Below are 22,075 nucleotides of genomic sequence, written 5' to 3' on the forward strand. Positions count from 1 at the left end.
TGTGCAGTATTTCAGAGTTTCTCCTCTGCCTCCCTCTCCTTTCTCCCCTCCAATGTCTCTCTCTGTCTCCTTCACTTGTCCTGTCAGGCCGTCCGCCCCACTAGAATTCACCTCTGTCTAATTAACAGCTGGTGGTATTTATTCAGCAGTCACAACACTTTTCAAGAGCAGCAAATACAGTTACAGTTTTGCATAATGGAGCTGTGAACACACTCCTTGATTGAAATTTTAATGTGCTGAAGTGTAGACTAGCGTGTGGATATGCGGGCGAGGGATTTCAGGGCGGTGGTAGTCATCAAGCGCAGCTGTTTCAGCGGTGAGAGTTTTTAAAAGGGACCAGTGCTTTTAAAGTGCCCGTCTCTGTGTTTAATTAGTGCATTGTACAGTGTGACAGAGTGGATGGTTTACAGGCCGGGTCAGAAAGGTATCGGCAGAATTACAGATCATTTAGAAATATCATCAGAAGATCAAAGTTCATATTAAAGATGGGGTTGATGCTGATGGGGAAAAACAGAGTTACAGTAGAGAAACAAAACCCCCCAAAAAATTTTTCAGAAGTTAATAAAAATAAATAAAAACAATTAATAAAAGAAATAATAATTTAAAAAAATATGTGCAACAATAAATAAATAAATGAATACATAATAAAATAAATAATAATTAAAATAAATACATTTAAAAAATTGTGTGCAAAAAATAAAACGATTAATGCAAAATAAAATAATAAATAAAAAATGTGTGCAAAAACATTTAAAAATTGATTACAAAAAAATTAAATAAATAATTAATTTAAAAAAAAATAAGAAATTGTGTAAAAAAAAAAAAAAAAATTAAAAAAAATTGTACAGTGTGACAGAGTGGATGGTTTACAGGCCGGGTCAGAAAGGTAGCTGCAGAATTACAGATCATTTAGAAATATCATCAGAAGATCAAAGTTCATATTAACGACGGGGTTGATGCTGATGGGGAAACGTGTAGTTCAGTCGAGCTTTTGTCTGTAAGTGTAGCAGCAGTGTTTGTTTCATGCTTTCTGCACTTTAGATGTATGTTGGCATAAAATAATCACTTTTCTGTGGCTGGTGATATAAATGCTGCATATAGACACGGCGTGTTTTCCACTGCGGTTACATTTTTATCACCTCAACAACAAAAAAACCCTAAAACAGTGAAAGTCTAATAATATTATCGCGCCTCATTAACCGAACGATCGTCCCACTTTGCTGGAAAGTTATTTTACTTAAGCAGCATTCGCACAGCTCTGCAAGCTTCGACTCGCCGTGGCCGAGGACGGCGTTGCTGACCCTCACCAGCGCACTGAAACAGAAGCCTCGTACGCCTGTAAGTGCATCAGCTGGTGCCACTTTTCCTCATTTTTGGAATATAGTTAACAAAATAACTGCTCAAAGAATCAAAGTATCAAGAATCTATGAACGTGGTGTTTTTGTTACAATCGTAATTATTTTTTTATCTGTTGCTCTGCTCTGGTAACACTTTCTAGTACTTCTCGCAACTAAGAGTGTAATTCTCCTGTAATTAAATGGAGTTTAAAGGTATATTATTTGAAATTACAATGTAATTATATTTGCCTACAAATGCTTAAAGGCAGGAGCACCAGAATAAGAAACAATGGAATAATTGTGTGAAAATTTACAGTAAAACCAAGCAGTATTTCCCATCTTACAGGGTAAGTGTGCGTTACATATGTTGATGTTCTGCATTTCCAACAATAAAAAATAAATACCATGAAAGTTTGAAGTGTCTGTGTGACCTACGAGGGAGCCAAGTCTAACTTTCTTTCACTGTTCAAGCATCCAATTCAAAAGAAGCGTCTCCTTTCCTGGAACAAACCTCCACAAAATACAGAGTATGTACAAGTATGTGTAAGATGGCGAAATGATGTTTTTCCAAGAAATGATGCAGTACTGAGAATGACTTACGTGTACTTCCTGTAAAAGAACCAGAAATTAGGCACAACTTAAATGTACTTACAGGATAATTGTGAAATACGTGATGTTATGCAGTATGTAATATTACTTACATTTACTCCTGCACAAACCTGTCTTGTTCTAGTGTGCCTGCCTTCATGTATTTATAGGTAAATATAATTACATTGTAATTTCAAATTCCTTGAAATTCCACTTAATTAAAGGGGAATTACACCTCGTGTCGTGGGCCAGATAATAAAGTCTTACACGTGTATTTAATATTTTTTAGTGCTTGATAAGCTTAACGTTTCCCATCACTCGTTAGGAATCAAAAGACTTGATTTAATGTAAAGAAACAACGTTGCACCGTCATCATCTGAAGCACAAAAACACCTGGAGTTGTGTGAAACTCTTTCCACACAGTTCCAGCTATTTTCTAAAGCGTCCTGCATCGTTGTTAAAACTGTGATATGACTGAAGTTTCCGATTTTTTTTTATTTATATCAGTGTGTTTGTGTTTCTGGAGAGGAAACAGTCGAAGGATGATGATGAAATGATGGAAGGAGCTTGTCTATCTTCTCCTCCCCCTCTTCCGTTGTCTCATTTTAGCCCACCATCTGGTGCTGTGTGCTAATGTGTGCGCTTGCTGTAGAACAAAGACATTACACCAGCTCTACACACACACACACACACACACACATTCTTACTCAAAGTCACTTTTCTGTGAAATAAAATCATCTTAATACACATTCCACAGTATAGCAAGTGTACATCCTGCTGTGCTGGCGCTCTGTACGGACACACACACACACACACGTATTGTCACTTGCGAACAACATAAAGCAATGTTTTTTCTTTAATTTTCTCTGCACATGAACAAGCATACGCCTGCTGAGTTGGCTAGTGTCTTGAAACTAGTGTTTGAGACAAAGATGCTCTTTTCTGCTTCCAGACTTTTCACACCTCCCTCCCTCCCTCCCTCCCTCTCTCCCTCCCTCCCCTTCTTTTGTTCAGTTTATTTTTTCATGCATGTCACTGACGACTTCCTCGTTTACCCTTTGCCAGTTTGCTAAAGGCCTCTAAAACATTTTGGGTCATAAAGTAAAATAGGTAAACGTCTTTCAGCTTTGCTTTTTCTTCATTGCAACAGTGATGAATCCTGCAGCAGAGAGCAGGGCAGCTGGAGCCATGCACGATCATGAAATCATAATATAATCCATATTTTGAGGCTTTGGGTTATATGGCTTGAACCAATCTGTGTCTGATGATTAACAACTTGCCAATAAGGTTGCGTGGTTCGTCCAATTCACCTGCAAAGAGTTGTTATGAAAATGAGAGCTTGAAACTCCTCTGTGTGTCAGAGTGAAGCAGTTTAACTATACATTTAATCCCGGAGATGTGATGGTGTAAGAAAAAGAAGTTTCACCAGCACGTCTCAGTTTCTCTACATGTTAGAGAAATGCTGCTGCAATACATGAAGGAACTGTGAGCACGATGGCATTATAGGGTTACACGAGTTTCTGAGACCTCTGTCTCTTCAACATGATCAGTACTTGCCATAGTTTCAAAATGTTATGGGCAAAACTCTTTTTTGTCTAAAATTAACACTGTTGTTAACAAAAAGTTGCCAAAAACACCCAATGTATCAAATATGATACAAGAAATGTATAATAAAAAGATATCAAAAACAACATGATACAGCAAAAAATAAATAAATGGGGATTTTGTTATAAGAGTTCATAAACATCTCAGTTCAAAAGAATCTGAATTTTCGAGCTATTTTTGATGGGTTGGGTCTCACAGGGTTAAGAAGTAGTTCTAGCAGCTTATTTCTTTGACTGTCCGCTGATTATAAAGCAGGAAGTTTATCTTAATTTACAAAAATCACCATTAAAAAACTGTGGACCCTTTTATTGAATAGTTGTTTATCTATTATTTAATTACTCTGGCGTACAGTCTTTATCAGCAGGAAAAGCTGTAAAACGAGTCCAAAATTTCTGCCCCTCTGCACAATTTCCAGAGCCGTCCAGAGAGCTGGACTGGAATCTGTGCTGGTCTGATTCTGGCCCTCGGGCCTTATGTTTGGCACCCCTGCCGTGGAGAAACTACAGGAATTGCTGACAGCGTGCTAGTGACTTTGTTTCCTCCCCTCCTCGATGTGCTGCGTGCTTTCACGACGTTCATGTTTTAGTCGGTTTGTGGTTTACAGAATGTGCACTGAATGATGCTTAAAGATGACTCAGTGGGTTGAAACATGAAGGGGTCCAGAGTAAGCTGTGGATGTGACGAGTCGTGTAAATTGATCCAAATCTGTGGAATATGTGTAAAATTGCAAACATAAACCCCTGTTGTGTTCAAACTCGCAGTGATTTCATAAAAGTATGCTTTGAATGGCTCCTGCTAGATTAAACATCAAAGTGGACCTTTGGGTGGCACGAGGAACGTTTCTGTTTAACAAGTCAAAAAGCCAAGAAAACAGAAACATCTTTCTGAGTGAGGTGAAAGCTTCCCGTCGTGGTAAATACAATCCAGAACTGGGGACTGCGTCTCAGTATTCATGTCCCCCACCTCTCAAGCATGTATGCTTGACACAGTAGATGACAATATGAATACAAACCATTCACAAGTACACTTTGGATAGAAATCTGTGGGCCTGATTGGTCTGCATTTGATTCCTGCAGGCTCGTTGTGTAGTTCTGCTTTTGTCATCTGCTCTTCGTCGAGCTCCACGGCCGTCTTCTCTTTGCTCTTCTCCTTTCCACAACAGGAAACATGCTTTTTTAGCAGCAGATGCTCCACACTCACACAGACACACAGTGACATTTAAATCAGTAAACAGTTAGCAACTGGTGACAGAGCACATTCAAAACAAAACAACTTTATTGAACAGTTTCCTCATTCTGATAATCCCTCATTCATCACCGCTGCAGTCTTTGCAGTCTGTTGCAGTCTGTTGTCTTTCTGTGTGTGTGTGTGTGTGTGTGTGTGTGTGTGTGTGTGTTACGTCTCACTGATATTGTCACCAATGTGACCTCACAGAGTCTCTACAGTAGATCCCCCATCTGTTACACCCTCAGAGACCTGTGTATGCACACACACTCACACACATATACACACACAAGCTCCTTGGCAGCTTGGTGTCTCTGCAGGAGCTGCCATCATCCCAGTGGAGAGCAGCCGAGAAGGGTATCACGTCTCTTTCCTCTTTTTTTTCTGGCTCTCTGTCTCATGTGACATCTCGCTGGTGTTTATTGAAGGTTTAGCAGCATCATCATCATTTTTCCTTTCGACCACACTGCTGTGACTCGAACGCCTTTGCACACGAGTGTCACACATACTCGCACATGTCAGTTGTGTCAATCCAGTGGGGATCAGCGCGGTTACTCAAAGATACGGTCTTTATTCTGAGGCCGTACTCATTTGCAGACATGCGGGTAGTCTGCGCGGTCAGATGAAAGTGCACTGAGCTTTGTGCACAGCCTCTGATGATGTTATTTACATCTCTCATACATTATTCATTCAAGCAGAACCCTACGTAATTAAGTTTCCATGTCTGAAAACTTAAGCCTTTAAACCTGCATTCCGTCTTTTGGCCAGCAGGGGGCGACTCCTCTGACTGTGCATATAAGTTAACTTAAGTACCGCATTTTTCGGATTATAAGGCGCATTAATCGAAACAAAACAGTCAGATAAGTCAAACTTTACTCAACTCGTTCTTCTTGCTTCCTCCACTTCTCTACCATTGATTCATTAATGCTGAATTCTCTCACAGCTGCTCTATTCCCATGTTGTTGCAGTATATTAATGACTAACCTCGTATTGTGGATGGATTATCTCCTGACTGAAGTTGGCTCCTGACTACAGTAGCCGCAATGCTCCAACAATCCATCAAGCGGTGCGTCTTTGTAGCTTACCAAAGTCGGACTAAAACATTTTTGACAGATTTTTAAGCGCCATGTAGCACATAAAATCGGTTCGAGGTCAGTGAGCACAGCCAGGATTCATACATAAGGTCACTGGATTATAAGGCAAACTGTCGATTTTTGAGAAAATTAAAGGATTTTAAGTGCGGAAAATACGGTATATGAGAAAATACCCATCGGCTCACGCGCGCTCTGACATTTAGTAAAAACGTTCCTCGTGAGTTCAGCGTCACAATCGGTGGTTACAAGTTTTATTGTAAACAGCATGATATTCAATAGTGCACACGGTAACACCAGGAAGACCTTTTTACAGGGAATAATTATACTGCAAGTAGTTTTAAGTACTGTGTTATTTCATGGTTGTGTACACTGTACTTTTTGTTATGGAGTGGATAATCTTGCTTTTTTACATCCTTGTTTAATTTGCATTATGTTGATGTACACGTGTGTTCTATTATTACTGTGTAAACACTTTGTATTACGTACAGCACTTACTTACTTATGGTGTCATCGTTTCTTTGTTTCCTGTTACCCCCGTTATTCTAGTGCCTACCTTTAAATATTTGTAGGTAAATATAATTACATTACACTCTGATATGCTCTCCGGCCTGTGTCAGCGGGGATCAGCACATTCCCTACTTCCAGTCAGAGGTCCTCAGTGCAGCCTGACATGTAAAGTATTTTCTTTAACGTGTTGGATGTGTGGAAAACGGCAGCTGCGACTCTACTGTCGGCCGTTGCCAAAAAGCAATTCTGTGTTCATGTGGGGATCCTCGGCACATGAACAGAAGGCTGCCCGGCTCGCACCGCGGACCCGTAATGTAACACGATGGCCCGTGACCACTTGTAAGCTTGGAAAACAAACCCTGTGCCGCCAACACCTGCTGTGGATTTCACATCACCTACATGCCAGCTTGCCCTGCATGTGCAGACCTTTAATCGGGAAATCCATATTAGTAGCATTACTTTACTTGTTGAACGGCAGCGACGGGCAGATATGAGCCAGAGTACACTGCCCGATTCCAACCAGCCTCTCTGCCGAGATTTGTTCTGTATATTAAATGTGTCGTGGACGCCAAGTGGTTTCCTTTCTTTCACACAGACATGTTAACCTCCAAAGCTTCCTCTTTGTTGTCACTCCTCATCATCTTCCTGTCTCTGTACGATTGTAAATGCTCCTTTGTCTCACTAAGACGGGGCTGTGGGGGTTTCTGCTGCTGCTCTTACTCCAACCATTAGGGAAGAATAGGGTGTGGGGGGGTTGGACAACAGGAGCCCATCCTGAGTGGTCAGTGATGGGACAGCTATTTTCATAAGTCAGAAGCACGGCCCCTAATGTCAGGTGTGGTCCCTGGGAGTACTTACCTCAGCTGTTTGTGTGTATGCATGCTTGTGTAATCACAACGCCTCGTTTAAGTACACGGCCACTGTTGTAAAATAGATCCTTGGGCAGTGATTCACACGGCATGGGGCTGTCCACACACACTCACAGAGCCTCAGCATGGCTGGGTGGAAGGGCATCTGTGCACCATTCTCATTAAAAGACCACGTCGCTGAAAGCAGGTGTCCTCGCAAACACGCACCCAGATAGAGGAACGACATAATTTATAGTGCCGAGTGTGAAAGCAGATCAAACACAGCCGATAACCAAAATTACGATCGCCGCTCGTCTTACCTCGCGCTCCTCTGATAGCGTTTTAATCTTTGTGCGGCTCTGGCTAACAGTTCATCTGTCCTTTAAAGGTGAAGCAGCGCACTGTTCACTCGTTTTCACATAATGTGTCTCTCCATCATTCCCTCTGTCATGTTTTCCCGGCTCAGTTTAATAAAAAAAAGCACGCACAAACACACCAACGAAGCTGTCTTTTTAATAGCTTGTCCTCTTGTTGATCCATCGTCGTGGCGACCCATTTAAACGTTAAATGACCAGCACGAGGAGCGAGCTATGCAAACAGCTTTTCCTGTAAGTGGATGGATTTGATAGAGTTTAAGGAGCAAAGACGTTTGCGTGGCTACAAACGTCAAACGGACCCACAGACTCGCAGTAGTGTTTATTATTGTAGTGCATGTGAATATAGCCGCCGCTCGTAGTGACGAAGGTGAGATAATAGAAATGTTCGATTAAATTTTGGTGATTTTGTTTTCTTTTTCTTTTTTTTTTATCTCACTACCTGTTAAATCCTCCGTGCTCCGAGGATGCGCTTGCTCCTTATTTTTATGGGAAATCGAATTCCTCACCCAGAAACCATCTTTACATACATTTGCATATTTTTGTCAGGTTCCATAAAACGTCTCACACCGTTGTGGGTGGTCCTGGTCTCCCCACCCTATCTGAGAAATGCTGCAGTACAACATCCATCCTCTGCTCTAAATTCATTCGGACATTTGCTCTGTTCTGTGCCGAGCGTGAGAAATCACAAATAACAAAAGGACGCGGCGAAATCAGCCGAATAAAAACATTTTAGCTGCGGCGGAAAAACTGAAAAGTTGCCAAACCACGAGCATTGCTTTGGATGGACTTTTCGAGCCTAATGAATCCTCACTGTAATTATGTGCTGAAAGTAGCTAACATTCCTCTTCTGGGTGTTTTGAAGTTCTTTCCAAGGTCGGAAAGCTTCCTATCAGGTCTGGACAGTCAGTCTGATGGGGAAGTTTTTCCAGCAGGGAAAACAGTTTTCTGCAGAGTAGTGGACTTTTTGTCGGCTTAACGCTGTTAAACCTACAATCCCCACAGACAAACAGTGTCTAAAGCTGACACTGCTGACCCAAACAAACACAGAGGCAGACTCAGGCTGACTTAATGCATGTGTGTGCAGAGCCACATACACACAGACATGGACTCACTCACAGATATATAGTGTAAACAGACAAATCAATGCAGTAATTTATGTGAAAGTATAGACAGTCATGGAGAGAGACGACACAAAGCTGCAGCCACTGAAGCTTTCATGCAACAGGAAACACACACACACACACTGTCATTAAAAAGTGTCCCTGCATCAGATACGATTAGAATAAACCAGGCCTGTGTGTCTGTTGGCTAAATGCTAATGCATATGTATTGTGGTATTTTCTGCAGATTGTGCTAAATGTTCTGCTGTAGGTGAGATGTCACACGCACAGATATGTATGAAGATGTACCGTCTCTGTCTCTGCAGAAAGCTGCTAAAGTCTGCTCCAGTGACATCTGTGCTCATTAGCATATTTATGATGTCATCACGCTGCATGTGCTGCTGAAATCAGGATTTTACAACCTTTTATTGTCTGATAGGGTCACAAGTTAAAGATGACTGCACGTGAAATGATCGATCAAAAAGCAGCCGAATGAATTTCCAGTTTTCTGGGTTTGTTGTTTGGTCCTTTTTGGAGGACGTCGGTGTAATCGAGTCTAAAATGAATAACGATGAGGAGAATTTGTGCAACATGAATCTGTAAACGCCGTGCTTGGATAAAATGTGTGTTTTTAGCTTTGGAAATTAGGTGTGACGTTCTTCCCGGTGATTTACTCCAGCTGTGAGGTTTGTTCATGCAGAGTGGATTTGACATCATCTTTCTGATCTGTCTGTTTTTTTGACCTGTAGGAGCAGATGAGATTTTACAAATGTGGATTTAGCTGTGGGCTGTTTCACTCGTGCTGTTGCTCTCAAGACGATTTCTTGTTTCCTGCATGAAGAAATAGTTGCATGTTGACATATAGCACAGGTTGCTTTAGCCACCATGATTAGTGAGAATGAGTGATCAGATACCAGCTGAACTGCTGTTTTTAACTTGAACCTAGACCTACGTACAACAATCATCCTCCTGTTTTCTCTCAATCGATGATGACGATGATGATGCTGGGGATGATGGTGGATCTTCCGTGCGTAAACGTGACATGTTTGTGTTGTGTTGTCGGTTATATGTGCAGGTGTGAGATGAACTGTAGCTTTGCAGGTTTAATTGATTATGAATGTCACTGAGCTGTTGTCAGTAAGTCGGACCACCGTCCATCCCTGACATCAGCTCAGCTGTGGTTTCACAATTTTTGTGAGTTTGTTGAAAAACTGGAAAAATAAAAAACTACTGTTTACCTGTTGTTCCTCTTAGGATCATGTAAACAGTATAATCCATATGCTGTGAAGCTCAGCTCGCTCTGTCCCGCTGAGCCATCACATAATTTTGACTGTCAGTATCTGCTCGCTGTCTTTGTTCACAGTCTTTGTGCCACTAACTCTCCCTCACACTCAGTCATTACTGACACATCTCTCTCTCTTCATAATATGCAGTTTTTTTCCTTTTGCTTTCTGGCTTTATGATAGTTTTTATGTATATGGTCTGTCTTTGCTTCTTATTTCAGCCTTTCACCATCTTTCCTCATTATATTCACTCTGCTCTTCCTGCTTTAGTCTCTCTGGCTTTCTGTGTTTGTCGTCTTCTTCAATTACCTCGTGAAAATGCGCAGGTCATTTTATTGATATTGCAGACTTGAGAGCAAAAAAAAAGGTGGGTATATAAAAGCAGGCGGTCCAAATGGCTTCTTTCTTTTAAACTTTTTATACTCTGACTACAATTTTTTTATTTGGAGAGAAATTTAGTTCAAAAGCACCTGGTAGTTTCTCTCAAGTGGAAAAGCTTTTAGTTTAGCTTTTGAAGACTGTTCAAGCTCAATGAGCTAACCCTCTCCCTCCTGCCTTCACCCCGTTCCCAACCCTTTCCCTTCATCATCCCCATCTCGCCTCTTCTGCCTCCATTACTCTGTGTCGCTTCCAGAGGGACGAGGTGTCCCGCGTGCCGAGCGTGGTCTCAGAGAATGGAAAGGAGCAGCTCATGTTTGAGGTGCCCCTCAACGACACCGGCTCGGCGGGGCTCGGCGTCAGCCTCAAAGGGAACAAGTCCAGGGAGACGGGAGAGGATCTGGGAATCTTCATCAAATCCATCATACACGGAGGAGCTGCCTACAAGGTGACGCAGTATTCCCATACATACACACACTCATGTAAATCACTTTATCCGTACAGTGCGATGTTTTCTTTTGCTCCAATCACAGTGTAAATGAACAGAAAATGAGCCTCATCCCACGTGGACATCTTTGCACACAAGACTCTCATCTGAGGCCTGGTTGTGATCCTGCTCCGCTAATCTTTGACCTCTTCTTCTCTGTTTGACCGGCACTGGGCGCAGCTGTTAGTGTTTGTGCACAAACAGACAGGAATAGATGGAAAGGGCCTGCTGCAGAGGAATTGTAAATATCTTGCCGATGCAGTCGGGCAGACTGAGCTGACGGAGGTCTCAGTCGATGAGGAGGAGACTGCGTTAAGTCAGACAGCCTTGAGAATGTGTGTGTGCAGGGTTTAAGTCATTTTGGCTGGTTTAACCTCACAGACGCACTCAGTGAAGGCCACAGGTGTGTGTGAGCGAGCGTCTGTGTGAGCTCTCCATCATAGCTCAGTGATTTCCTGCCAGCGCTGAAAAGAGAGAATGTCAGACCACACAGCGTAAATAAATGATCTTCAACATGTAGCTGTCATTAACTCACAGGCACGTGTGTCCGTGCATGTAGACAGAGTTCCTGCAAAGACATATCTGCAATGCAAACTGTAGAAAACGCACACTTCAGCAAACCGCTCTGTGCTTTACAGGATGGACGCCTGCATGTCAATGACCAGCTGGTGGCTGTAAATGGAGAGTCTCTACTGGGACGCCCCAATCACATGGCCATGGAGACGCTGCGGCGCTCCATGTCACAGGAGGGCAACGTCAGAGGGACCATCCAGCTGGTGGTGCTGAGAGCTTTAAAGGTACAGGTTTTGCCTTGTGTGTCGTTTTATATAATAGATAGATGAGCTAAACTAATGAGCCAGTGAGCAGTTAGTCATGTGAAAAACAATTATCAACAAGTCTTTTAATATTATTTTTAAGTAAAAACATGAAAAATAAATAAATATATTTCGGCTTCAGTCGTAAGAGACCAGAAGATGTTACCGAGGCCTCACAAGGCTTTGGATATGGGCTTCTTCAGTGCTGCCATTTAATTTAAATAATGCTCCTCAACCTGTAGATTAACCAAGCTTTACATGGATGGACTGGATAAACAAAACTTAAACATATAACTGAAATGTAGAGAATAGACACTGAAAAGCAGATGTTTTAGGAGTTTACTGGTCTGGAGCATCCAGGTGTGTTAAGGCGATGCCACAGTTCTCCTGGATGTCCCAGCAGATTCATCCCCAGAGTCTTCAGGCCTCAGGTAGCAAGTTACACACTTTACGTATAATTAGAGAAAAACTAAACCAGTACAGCTTTGATCCAGTTTTATTTATGTAGCACCAAATCACAACAACAGTTGCATCAAGGGGCTCAAACAGCACCTCAGACACCTCATGCTGTCAGCACGGTGGTGGAGGGGGGTGATCTGGACGCCACGGCGTCATTGAGTCGTCCTCTGTATACCACAGTGTTCTGGAGGCGAACGTGAGGCCTGGTGTCTGACATCTAAAGCTTGGCCCAAACTAGTTTTCCACCGTGCTGACAGCATGAGGTGTCTGATATGCCGTTTGAGCCCCCTGAGACAACTTTGAGACAGCAGACCTCAATGCAATGAAACGCTGTCACGCGAGAGACGACAAAATCCCACAGAAAACTGTTACTTCGAGCTGTTGCAGCTAAAGGTGATGCTACAGGCGACTGAATCATTGGGTCTACTTCATTTTTCACATGACTGCATATAAATGTCTCGGTAATATGTTTATCTTGTGTGTTATCTCTGCCTTCCACCACGTTTGAAAGCCCCTGCATTCTTCACACTGTGTCTTCTCTGCTTTCACAGGCAGCAGCAAAAGCTTTTCGTGTGTGTGTGACAGAGCGTTCTTGACTCAGCTGTATCTCCTTTCTTTATAAGAGAAAGAGACGCTTTTCATCTCGCCTGCTTTTCAGCCGGTGCCTTTTCCGCGGCTCTGTAGTCCGTCTGTAGAAATCCTTGCACGCACAAAGCCAGGGTTGTGGGCTCAAGTGTGGATGACCCTTCGGATGACCTGCTGGTTATTGAAAAAGCTATATACGCTGTGCAGTGTGCTCACATACAGGCACCCCAAACACACACTCAGAGATACAAATCAACACGAATAGACGCCGTTCAGAGAAGGTGTGTGTATTTAGAGCCACAGATGCAGTTTAAATGAAAAAACAGATAAAAATTTGGACTTATATCAGTTATCAGCCTTCTTAAGGTGGGATTTAGTGCATTAGTTGGATAAACTGGAAGCTGGTTTCATGCATGCATGTAGCCGTGAGCTTGGGCTTGCTGGGCTTAGGCCATCCTCCCTGTCAATCACCTGACGAGGAAAGCAGTGAGATGCATCAAAAAGGCACCGTCACCACTTTGTCTTAAAAATGGGGGGGGGGCAGATAGATAAGAGACTGTACCTTAAAAGCTTTTTCTGGACTCAACATTGATGCTTTTCAGTGTTAGAAAAGTGCAGCACTATATCTTCCCCTCCCTGAATCGTGTAATTTTCTCTCCCTCAGTTCTTCTGGCTGTGTTTGTCTCTCTCTAATCTCTCACTTCTGCTGCTCGTCTAATACAGGACCCATCCAAACACCTTCTGCCTGCATCGCTATGGTTCTGCAGGTTCAGCGGGAATACTCTGACGTTGTTCTCGACCATCGGTCCTTCTGACGTCCCAAAAAAACAAGAAGCAGGTTTCAAACATCCACCCTGTTGATTCTTGCTGTTGGTGCTCATCATGCAGAATAACACCAACGCCAAAAACCTGCAACTCAATGCAGTGAATTTCACCTGATTTTTAGTCCTTTGATTTTCCCGTTTGGCTCAAACGCTGTTTGTAGAGCAGCGCTCCTCCCATCCTTGGAAAGTCTTAGAAAAAACAACCACGAGCACAGAAAATGAGGCAGCGGTGTAAGTGCCGTGTGACTGTGTGCCGTGTTTTTCTACTTTAGCAGAGTGAACAAAGTCGGTTTCTAATGGTTTCATATTCAGAGAGGTGGATGGAGTCTTGTTACTGATGATTATTGGAGTTAATGATGAAAATAAACAGAGAACGCAGACATAGGGTGATGCATGTTTGTCAGGAGAAATCTGATTGCACTATAATACTAACTAATGGGGAGCATGCTGGGGGGGGAGCCAGGAAGGGGGCCTGCTGGATGCATAGGCTGGGTTGGAGTTGGGAGGAGGCTGGGCCGGGTGTGGGGTCAAGAGTAGGACAACAAGGAGGATTTATTGCACACAGGGCGTTGTTATGTCTCCTTTGTTGTTTGAGAGTGGGGATTATCCAACGCAGAGGGGGCAAATACAGCAAAGAAACAGAGTACACTGAATCTCAAAGCAGCAGCAGCATACATATGCATGCATGTTAATGAATCCAGAGAGTTTTCTGCACCCAAACACAAATGACAAATAAATGCAAATTCAATTCCTAAAGAAATAATACATGCACAACGAGACACATCGACAGTATAATCAATGCTTTGTTTGACTAGCGCAGGGCCCTCAGAGGGCTGTTCTCTGAGGGGAGAGGTGTGACAGTGTTATCCCACCATCATACGCCGCTGGAGACCCGACCGCCCCGCAGTCCTTCCTGTTATACTTCGCTGTCCCCTTCAAGTCTGCTACATAGTTGGTGCATTGTAATGTTCTGCACACACATCCACACGGACCCTCGCGCTCACCGTGTGATGATGAAATTTACGTCACCGTGACTCGAGCGGACTCGCGGCGGCAGAGCGTATAATCGAGGTTTCAGTGCCACACACTGAAAGAGGAAGCAGTGCTGAAGGTGCTTGTAACCCTGTGGGGGCATGGGAAATGCAGTCCCCTCCTTCACCTTGACCCTGTACTGTCTCTCGAGTGTCTCCCTCGGATTGGCTTCACTCAGCGTCTTATTGTGTTTGAAAACCTCTCACACGCTACTGCTCGTCTCTCCGTTTAAATGCAGTCCACATACAAAACAAGTAGAATCCAGCACGTCACCCAGACTTCATCCAACAAAGTATGATTCACATCTCCTTTTTGTTTTATTTTGAAAGTGTTGAGCGGTCTTTGTTCCCGTTTCAGGATCAACACGGTGGATCACCCAGTCGCTCATTTGACAGCTCCTCTGGCCTCTCTGCACCGATGAGCCCGATGAACGGTCAGGCCGCTGAGACCGTTCACCTCCCTCTGGTGACCAACGCCATTTATGCATCTAACGGTGAGTTTAGCATGTTATATAACTGCCCTTCAATCATGTGGCGCTGACCTTGTTGTTGCTGCGAGCACCAAACGTGGTAGCATCGGCAACAATGCAGATGATTCATCTGTGGATCTGAGTGCTGCCAGCCACTTCTGAAGGCTGTTTGTTTGTCCTTGTCTGTTGTCCTAAAATTTGATATGAGAGCGGTTGTTTTGTGAGGCTTTGGGCCGCTGGGTCGTTTAAATGCAGAGACCTCAACAGGAAAAAATCAGAACTCTGCCATGTTGTTGTGGTGAGTTGGACCCAAAAGTAGACTTCTGAAGCAAACTGGATAAACAAAAGAGGAACCTTCATTCTGGAGGAAGGCCTGACAAACTGAACGGGATCACAAACACACAATCTGACAGCGAACAAAGGGAGATCGCGACTGTGTATACACGGGAGGGCGACTGTGGAAACACCTGAAACTAATCAAACAGGAAACAACACAGAGGAAGTGATGCTATATACAACACACATGAGACAGGAGACTATCAAAATAAAACAGGAAATAAGTAAAAGATGAAAACACCTTTCACAGACAGAGATTTCCAAATGAAAACTTCACTCACTGATCACTGAGCATCAGTCCAGCTCTTTGTCTCCTCAGCCCAGGTGAGACGCTCCTGATGCTGTCTCAGGTTCAGGAGCGCCTAAAGACGTCTCCGCACGGTGACACCGGCCTCAGCTTCAGTTCCATTTTATTAAAATAAACTGAAATCACAACATGCCTCAGTCAGCCATTCACATAGACACTTTGTATCTAACATGCACGTTCTGAAGAACGCATCAAAGGGCCTTAAGACAAGTCCTCACCTACAGGAAGTGATTTCAAACTAAAGGTCCATTTGGTGACCTCAGGAGTGTAACATTACAGGAACATGCTTGTTCATGTGCCCTCTGCGTGAATGATACGCGCACACCTGTTTCACGTGTTCCTGACTTTATTCTTTTCTTTAGTTTCGGTTTTCTTTTTACTGTAAAAGCTGCATCAAAGGTGGGCGGGTCATCTGCACCGAGTCCAGTAAAGAAGCGAATCTGCTTATTAATCATAAGAAATAAACAACGTCTCTGAGAGAAAACAAACATAAACAAAAACCATGATCTCGCCATCTCCAGTTGACTTAATTAGAGGGTATTCTGCTCCCGTTTTTCTCTTTTCTTCTTCCTCTCTCTCTGCTTCTTTTTACTCGCGTGTCCCTCGGGGTTGTTTTGTTTCTTACTGGAAGGTTCTGCCTGTGAGTGCGCGTTACAGGGCGCCTTCTATTATCGCCATTGTCCAGGTATTACAGATGTTATGGAGACAAAATCTGATGTACACTCGTGATGTAAATCAGAGTTTAAGCATATTTGATGGTATATTTGTCCTAATATAGAGAGTTTAAGGCAGCTGTGCACATTTGCATCGTCCTCAGTGTCTGAATGATATCAGTGTTTGTTTGTTTGTTTGTTTGTGTGTGTGTGTGTGTGTGTGTGTATTGGTTCAGGGATTTTTTTTGGCCAGTGTTAAACAGTGCTGTGTTTCTGTGTGTTTACACTGAGACTGGCAAACAGCTCTGACCTTGAACACACTCTGCTGTTCAAATTCACCTCAGCTATCGTGTCATTTACATACACACATTAGTGTGTGTTGGCATACAGTAGCACATTTCTCAGGCTGTGCGAGTTGTGTTGTGTGGTTTCACTGGTGTGTGTGTGTGTGTGTGTGTGCGCGCTGGCCTGTGTTTTCACTGTTCTAATGAACTGTTTCACACACTGAATCCACAGTTTTTCTGGCACGCGGTCCAAATTAAAACACTGCACTGTTCTGTGTTTCAGAATAAATTCAGTGTAGTGATTCCTTACATACACATTCATGCACATGTGTTATATCTGCATTTCTGAGCTGTCTCTTTCTCTTATCCATCATCTTCTTCTTTCACTCTTTGTTCTCTCTCTCTGTCTTTCTGAAGAGTTTATCTACTTTCACATTATGCAGTCTTTCCAAATTTTCTCATGTTTATGTATTTAAATTGTTTTTGTGATGGACCACAAATGAAAGTGATGGTTTAAGAGCACCGTTTACAGATGAAGATCACTGCAGAAAGTAAAATGTTTTCTGGGCCTGAAGAAACTTAACACAGAAAAATAACCTTAATGATGTCATGCAAGACTTGAGTCAAGCTCTAATGTGGGATCCATCCCAGGAGCATCCCAGGTAGATGTAGCCACTGTGAGGTCAACATTATTCCACAGCATGTCTTTATCCCGTCTTCCTTCTCTCTCCCCAGCCGGTCGCAGCAGATGGCCCCGCCCCTCCCTGAGTCTGGTTCTGCCGGAGGTTTCTTCCTGTTAAAAGGGAGTTTTTCCTTCCCACTGTCGCCAAAGTGCTTGCTCATAGAGTACATATGATTGTTGGGATTGTAGGGTCTACCTTACAGTATAAAGCGACTGTTGTTGTGATTTGGCGCCGTATATCCATTACTTTTGGATGCATGTTAGAGTTTGAGTGCAGACATGTGGCTTTTTGAAGCTAGAAGTTCATCATCATCATATTAGGATGAAAGGACAGAGTGGCGAGCCGTCAGCTAATGTTAGCATACTGACACACAGATCTGCTGGTAACAGAAAGAAACAAACTTCTTTGATGGTCTGCATCATCACATCTGTCAGATAATCTATTAACATGCCCCAAACACAGTGCACAGCTCCAGCCGGGCAGACGAGGATCTGATATAATTACTGTTGTCCGTCAAAGCAACCGCGTCCCTGACTGCAGTAACCAGGTGGATGAATAACAAATCCAACCAAGAGTTTTATGAAGGGGAATCAAGCTGAAGAGACTAAAGACTTTATTTTGCACCATGTTGTGTCTGTAAATGTGCTTTTTATAGCTGTGAAGTTTCTTTTACCTGCGGGTTAAACCGTCCTCGTGTGGCACCGCGAGGAGCTGCAGTCATAGTTTTGTTGTTTGTTTTTTCAATTCAATTCAATTCAATTTTATTTATATAGCGCCAAATCACAACAAAAGTCGCCTCAAGGCGCTTCATAGATACAGAGAAAAACCCAACAATCATATGACCCCCTGTGAGCAAGCACTTTGGCGACAGTGGGAAGGAAAAACTCCCTTTTAACAGGAAGAAACCTCCGGCAGAACCAGGCTCAGGGAGGGGCGGGGCCATCTGCTGCGACCGGCTGGGGAGAGAAAAGGAAGACAGGATAAAAGATGCAGGATGGCACATTTTGAAAAATATCATTGAACATCAAAGTTGAAAACTATTGTTACAGGTCCCTGTTTATAAGATTTGGTTTAAAAAGAAGTAACAGAAACACCACGGTCTGTAAAACACGAAAGGTTTAGAACGAGGCGATGTACGATTTTCAAATTGATGCCATAAATGTTTCTCACCTCAGATGAGGTTGAATCTTAAGGTCAGAGGTCAAGTTTTCTGTGAGTCTTTTGAATGTGATATCAAGCATGTCTCATATGATTCTACATGGGATGTTAATACTATATAGAAATATTTAACACTATGTTTCTCACCACCATTGTTTGTACTGATGGCATTCAATTAGATGAAACTTTATTAATCCCTCGGGTCGGTTCCTCCAGGAAATTCAGTTTCATAATTCAGGCATATCGGCATACAGGGAATTATATATGGATAACGACACGTCATCTCATTATGATTTTGTTATGTCACAAAGTTCCTGAATATGTTTTTTATTGGAAAACAAAATTGTTGTGATCAGAAACATTTTCACATGGATTTATATCTAAACCTTTAAACATGCTACACATGCATCATACCCACATAAGTAAAACATAAAACAAAGTAACTGTAGAAAACGTTTCACGTATATTGATACGAGTTCCAGCAGAGAAAACAACACTTTAACTTTTTTCTTTCTGCACTACAAACATGTTAAAGTGCGTTTAAAAAGAAAACAGAATGAATATTTACTGAACATAAAGTTACTCCCTTCAAAGTAAGAGCGTGAGCTGCCTTGTTTGTTATAGTTTAAGTTATAAGTAAATGCACATTACAGCAGTAATCAGCAGCAGCTTCTCTCTTTGTCCGGCTCAGGTTGGACGTTTGTAGGAGCCAGATCTGCCCTTCTTTGTGGTTTTGGGTCATTGTCCAGCTGAAAAAACAAACGGTTACTTTCCACGCTCATACAGACCCACTCAGTGCAACCTGACTCATGCTCTCAGATCATTAAGAAGACCAGAAGTCCCAGCAGTTCTCTTAAACAATTCCAGCTGAATGAACTGCATTAAACTGCACAGCTAAAGCAAAAAGCCTTGAACCAGTGCACCCAAACTTCAGACTGGTTCTGTATTTGTAAAATGAATGCGCCGGTTCCCACGGCTGCTAAGAGAGAGATGGGTGGGGATGATTGGACCAACAAGCCGTAGACAAATACAGATGACAGGAAGGAAACGTGGAGTGTGGAAGAAGAGGATTCATCTATCCTCTATTGGAGCAAACTGATACTGAGCTATCATCCACACAACAAATGCCTTTTTCACTTCAAATAGAGGGAGTCAGTGAGAACAGTGTGTGTGTGTGTGTGTGTGTGTGTGTGTGTGTGTGTGTGTTTGACAGTTCAGCTGATTAAGGTGCTGGCAGGGAGGAGGAGAAAAAAAGGCTGAAAACTGAGTGGGAGATAAAATGATTTATGGGAGATCTGAGAGGAGAGATAAATGACAGCCAAAATATCAGATTGCAAGAAAGGCAGCAGAAGAAAAATAAAGCAGGTGATTAGTGTAGAAAGCGAGCGGGAGGGAGGGAGATGAGAGGCTGCGATGCGTTCGGAGGCCGCCGCTTTCCTCTCCAGTTGCAAACGTCTCTGCTTTCAGTCGCTCGTGTGCAGAGCGTATAAAGGACGCTCGGCGAGGACGGTGCTGTGTGGCAGCTATGCACTCTGAGAAGTGATGACTGTATGTAAATTACGCTCGAGTGGATCGCGTGTCTGTGTATCAAGTTGTCATAAGCTCGTTTATCAGGCGGACGCAGCCATATCACTTCTGCACATCTGCACCAACTTTTGCTGTGGTTTATCTCTCTCTTTACTTTTTGCTCATCCAGCTGCTTATCTTTCCCTCCGCTTCCCTCTCGTCTCTCACTCGCTTTAGTTTTTATCCTTAAGACTTTCTGTCTGCGAAGCTTTTCGTGAGAATCGCTTTAACCCACTTTCTAATGTTCTCGCCTCACTAAAGGCGGGTTTTCTAAATATTTAGAGGAGCGCTTGAAGACAACAATAGATCAGAGTAACACGTGTTTATTGACGTGTTCCTCCACCCATTTTTTGATTATTAAATAGTCCCCGCTAATGGCTTCAGATGTGATTGTGAAACTGCAGCTACATGAAATCAGTGTCGGGACTTCCTCAAAACACTCTCGCAGCATAATTCACTTCCTTCTGCTTCCTCCTCGTGTGCTGTGTTTGAAAGCTGCATTTGTTATACTGTCGGCCTTACAGCAGACTCACAGTGCAGGCAGCTGCTTGGATGTTTTCTGCTACATTGCTGTGCAGCAATAATCATCTCTGTCTCATTAACAGACAGCAGAGCAGAAATTCAAAGCTAACAGAGGATTTTTGTGTCTGTGTTGAATGTAAAAACTACACAAGCACCTCCCTGAAAATCTAAATAGCTTTTGTGTTTGGCCTGTTTTTAAAAGATTAGTAAGATACCGTATTTCCCGGACTACAAAGCGCACCTGAATATTAGCCGCACAAGCTAAAATCAGGGGAAAGTCCTGTTTTGTACATACATTAGCTGCACCTGACTAAAAGCCGCAGGTGTTTCAATGTTGACTTATCATATGTAAGAGAATATGCACAAAGGGAATTGTCAGGAAAGAGATGGCTGTCTGGAGACACACCCCTTTTATTAATATTTTGAAAAACAAGTTATGGGTACATATTTGCACAACTTTTTAGGTATATGTACAAGTAGCGGTAATTACAAGTACGAAACATGTACTGTGCTTCATAAACGAGTAACAAATGTAATAACAATAACCTACAGCACACCAGAAAAATAGATTCGGCCTACCTTTTAGGCTCAGGTGCAGCGACACGGCTTTAACAAGAAGAAACGTCAGTCATTCACCACCATCTTTCTCTTCTTCCTGCGCACTAAAACCACCAAAGTCCTCTTCTCCAGTGTCGGATATGAACAGGCTCAGGATGGCTTCGTCATCCACTCTCAGCTTCTTTCCTTCGTTGTCACTTTCAAAACCAAACAAATCCTCGTTGTCAGTTTTAGAGTCGAACACCCTCAGAAGGGCCGTGGCGGTGTCCTCCTCTCCATCATGCAGCAGTCCAGCCCTTCGAAATCCGTTGGTGATCGTGGATGTTTTCACACCTTTCCACGCTGTCAGAATCCACCGGTGGAGTTGAGCATAACTTGCTTTTCGCAAGTTTATCGCCGCTCGTCATCGACGCCTCCCGCTGAACGCGTAGCGCTACTTTGAAGTTTGTTTTTCGCGCTACTTGTACGGCACTATGTTGCCTGGCGGATGGACATGTGACCAACATACCACTCTTGAACCCCGATCCTTCCGCCAGGCAACGTAGTGCCGTACAACAGCGGAACAAACAAAACAAATCGTCTTACGATATGACAAAAATCATGGACAATCCATAGAAAAGCCGCACCTGACTAAACCCGCAGGGTTCAAAGCTTGTGCAAAAAGTAGCGGCTTATAGCCCGACAATTACGGTAATCAATTATTATTATTATTGCCCCAATATGAGGAGAAATAGTCATATCTGGCAAATATATTTGCCTGTAAACAAATACCCAAATAACCGTAACAAAGAGAGAAAACCCAGGAAGGGATCCATGTGGGCATTGTATACGTTCCCACTCTGGCTGGCACTGCGTGAAACGCCGAGCCGTGACCACAGCAACACGGACGAGTCGGCAGTACAACATTCGTTTATTTATTTATGGCCTGATTCTAGAAAAGATGCTTGGTCTGTTTTCTCAGGCTGTGAGGTTTTTATTTTAAATCAGATTGATTTT

The 22,075-nt window shown here is 43.0% G+C and overlaps 1 protein-coding gene across 3 annotated transcripts in view; it reads left to right on the forward strand.

The window, feature by feature from the left end:
- The window catches only part of LOC146370186 (partitioning defective 3 homolog B-like), a 209,077-nt gene that overhangs the window by 84,419 nt on the left and 102,583 nt on the right, over nt 1-22,075 (forward strand). For all 3 annotated transcript variants that reach the window (XM_084908589.1, XM_084908590.1, XM_084908591.1), the window contains 3 exons: nt 10,598-10,789; nt 11,467-11,625; nt 14,901-15,036. In XM_084908589.1, coding sequence (XP_084764715.1) covers nt 10,598-10,789; nt 11,467-11,625; nt 14,901-15,036 — 487 coding nt within the window. The remainder of the gene's footprint in view (nt 1-10,597; nt 10,790-11,466; nt 11,626-14,900; nt 15,037-22,075) is intronic.

The sequence above is a fragment of the Perissodus microlepis genome, chromosome 16 (assembly GCF_051167445.1).
Source record: "Perissodus microlepis isolate ML-2025 ecotype Zambia chromosome 16, ASM5116744v1, whole genome shotgun sequence".
Lineage (NCBI taxonomy): Eukaryota > Metazoa > Chordata > Actinopteri > Cichliformes > Cichlidae > Perissodus > Perissodus microlepis.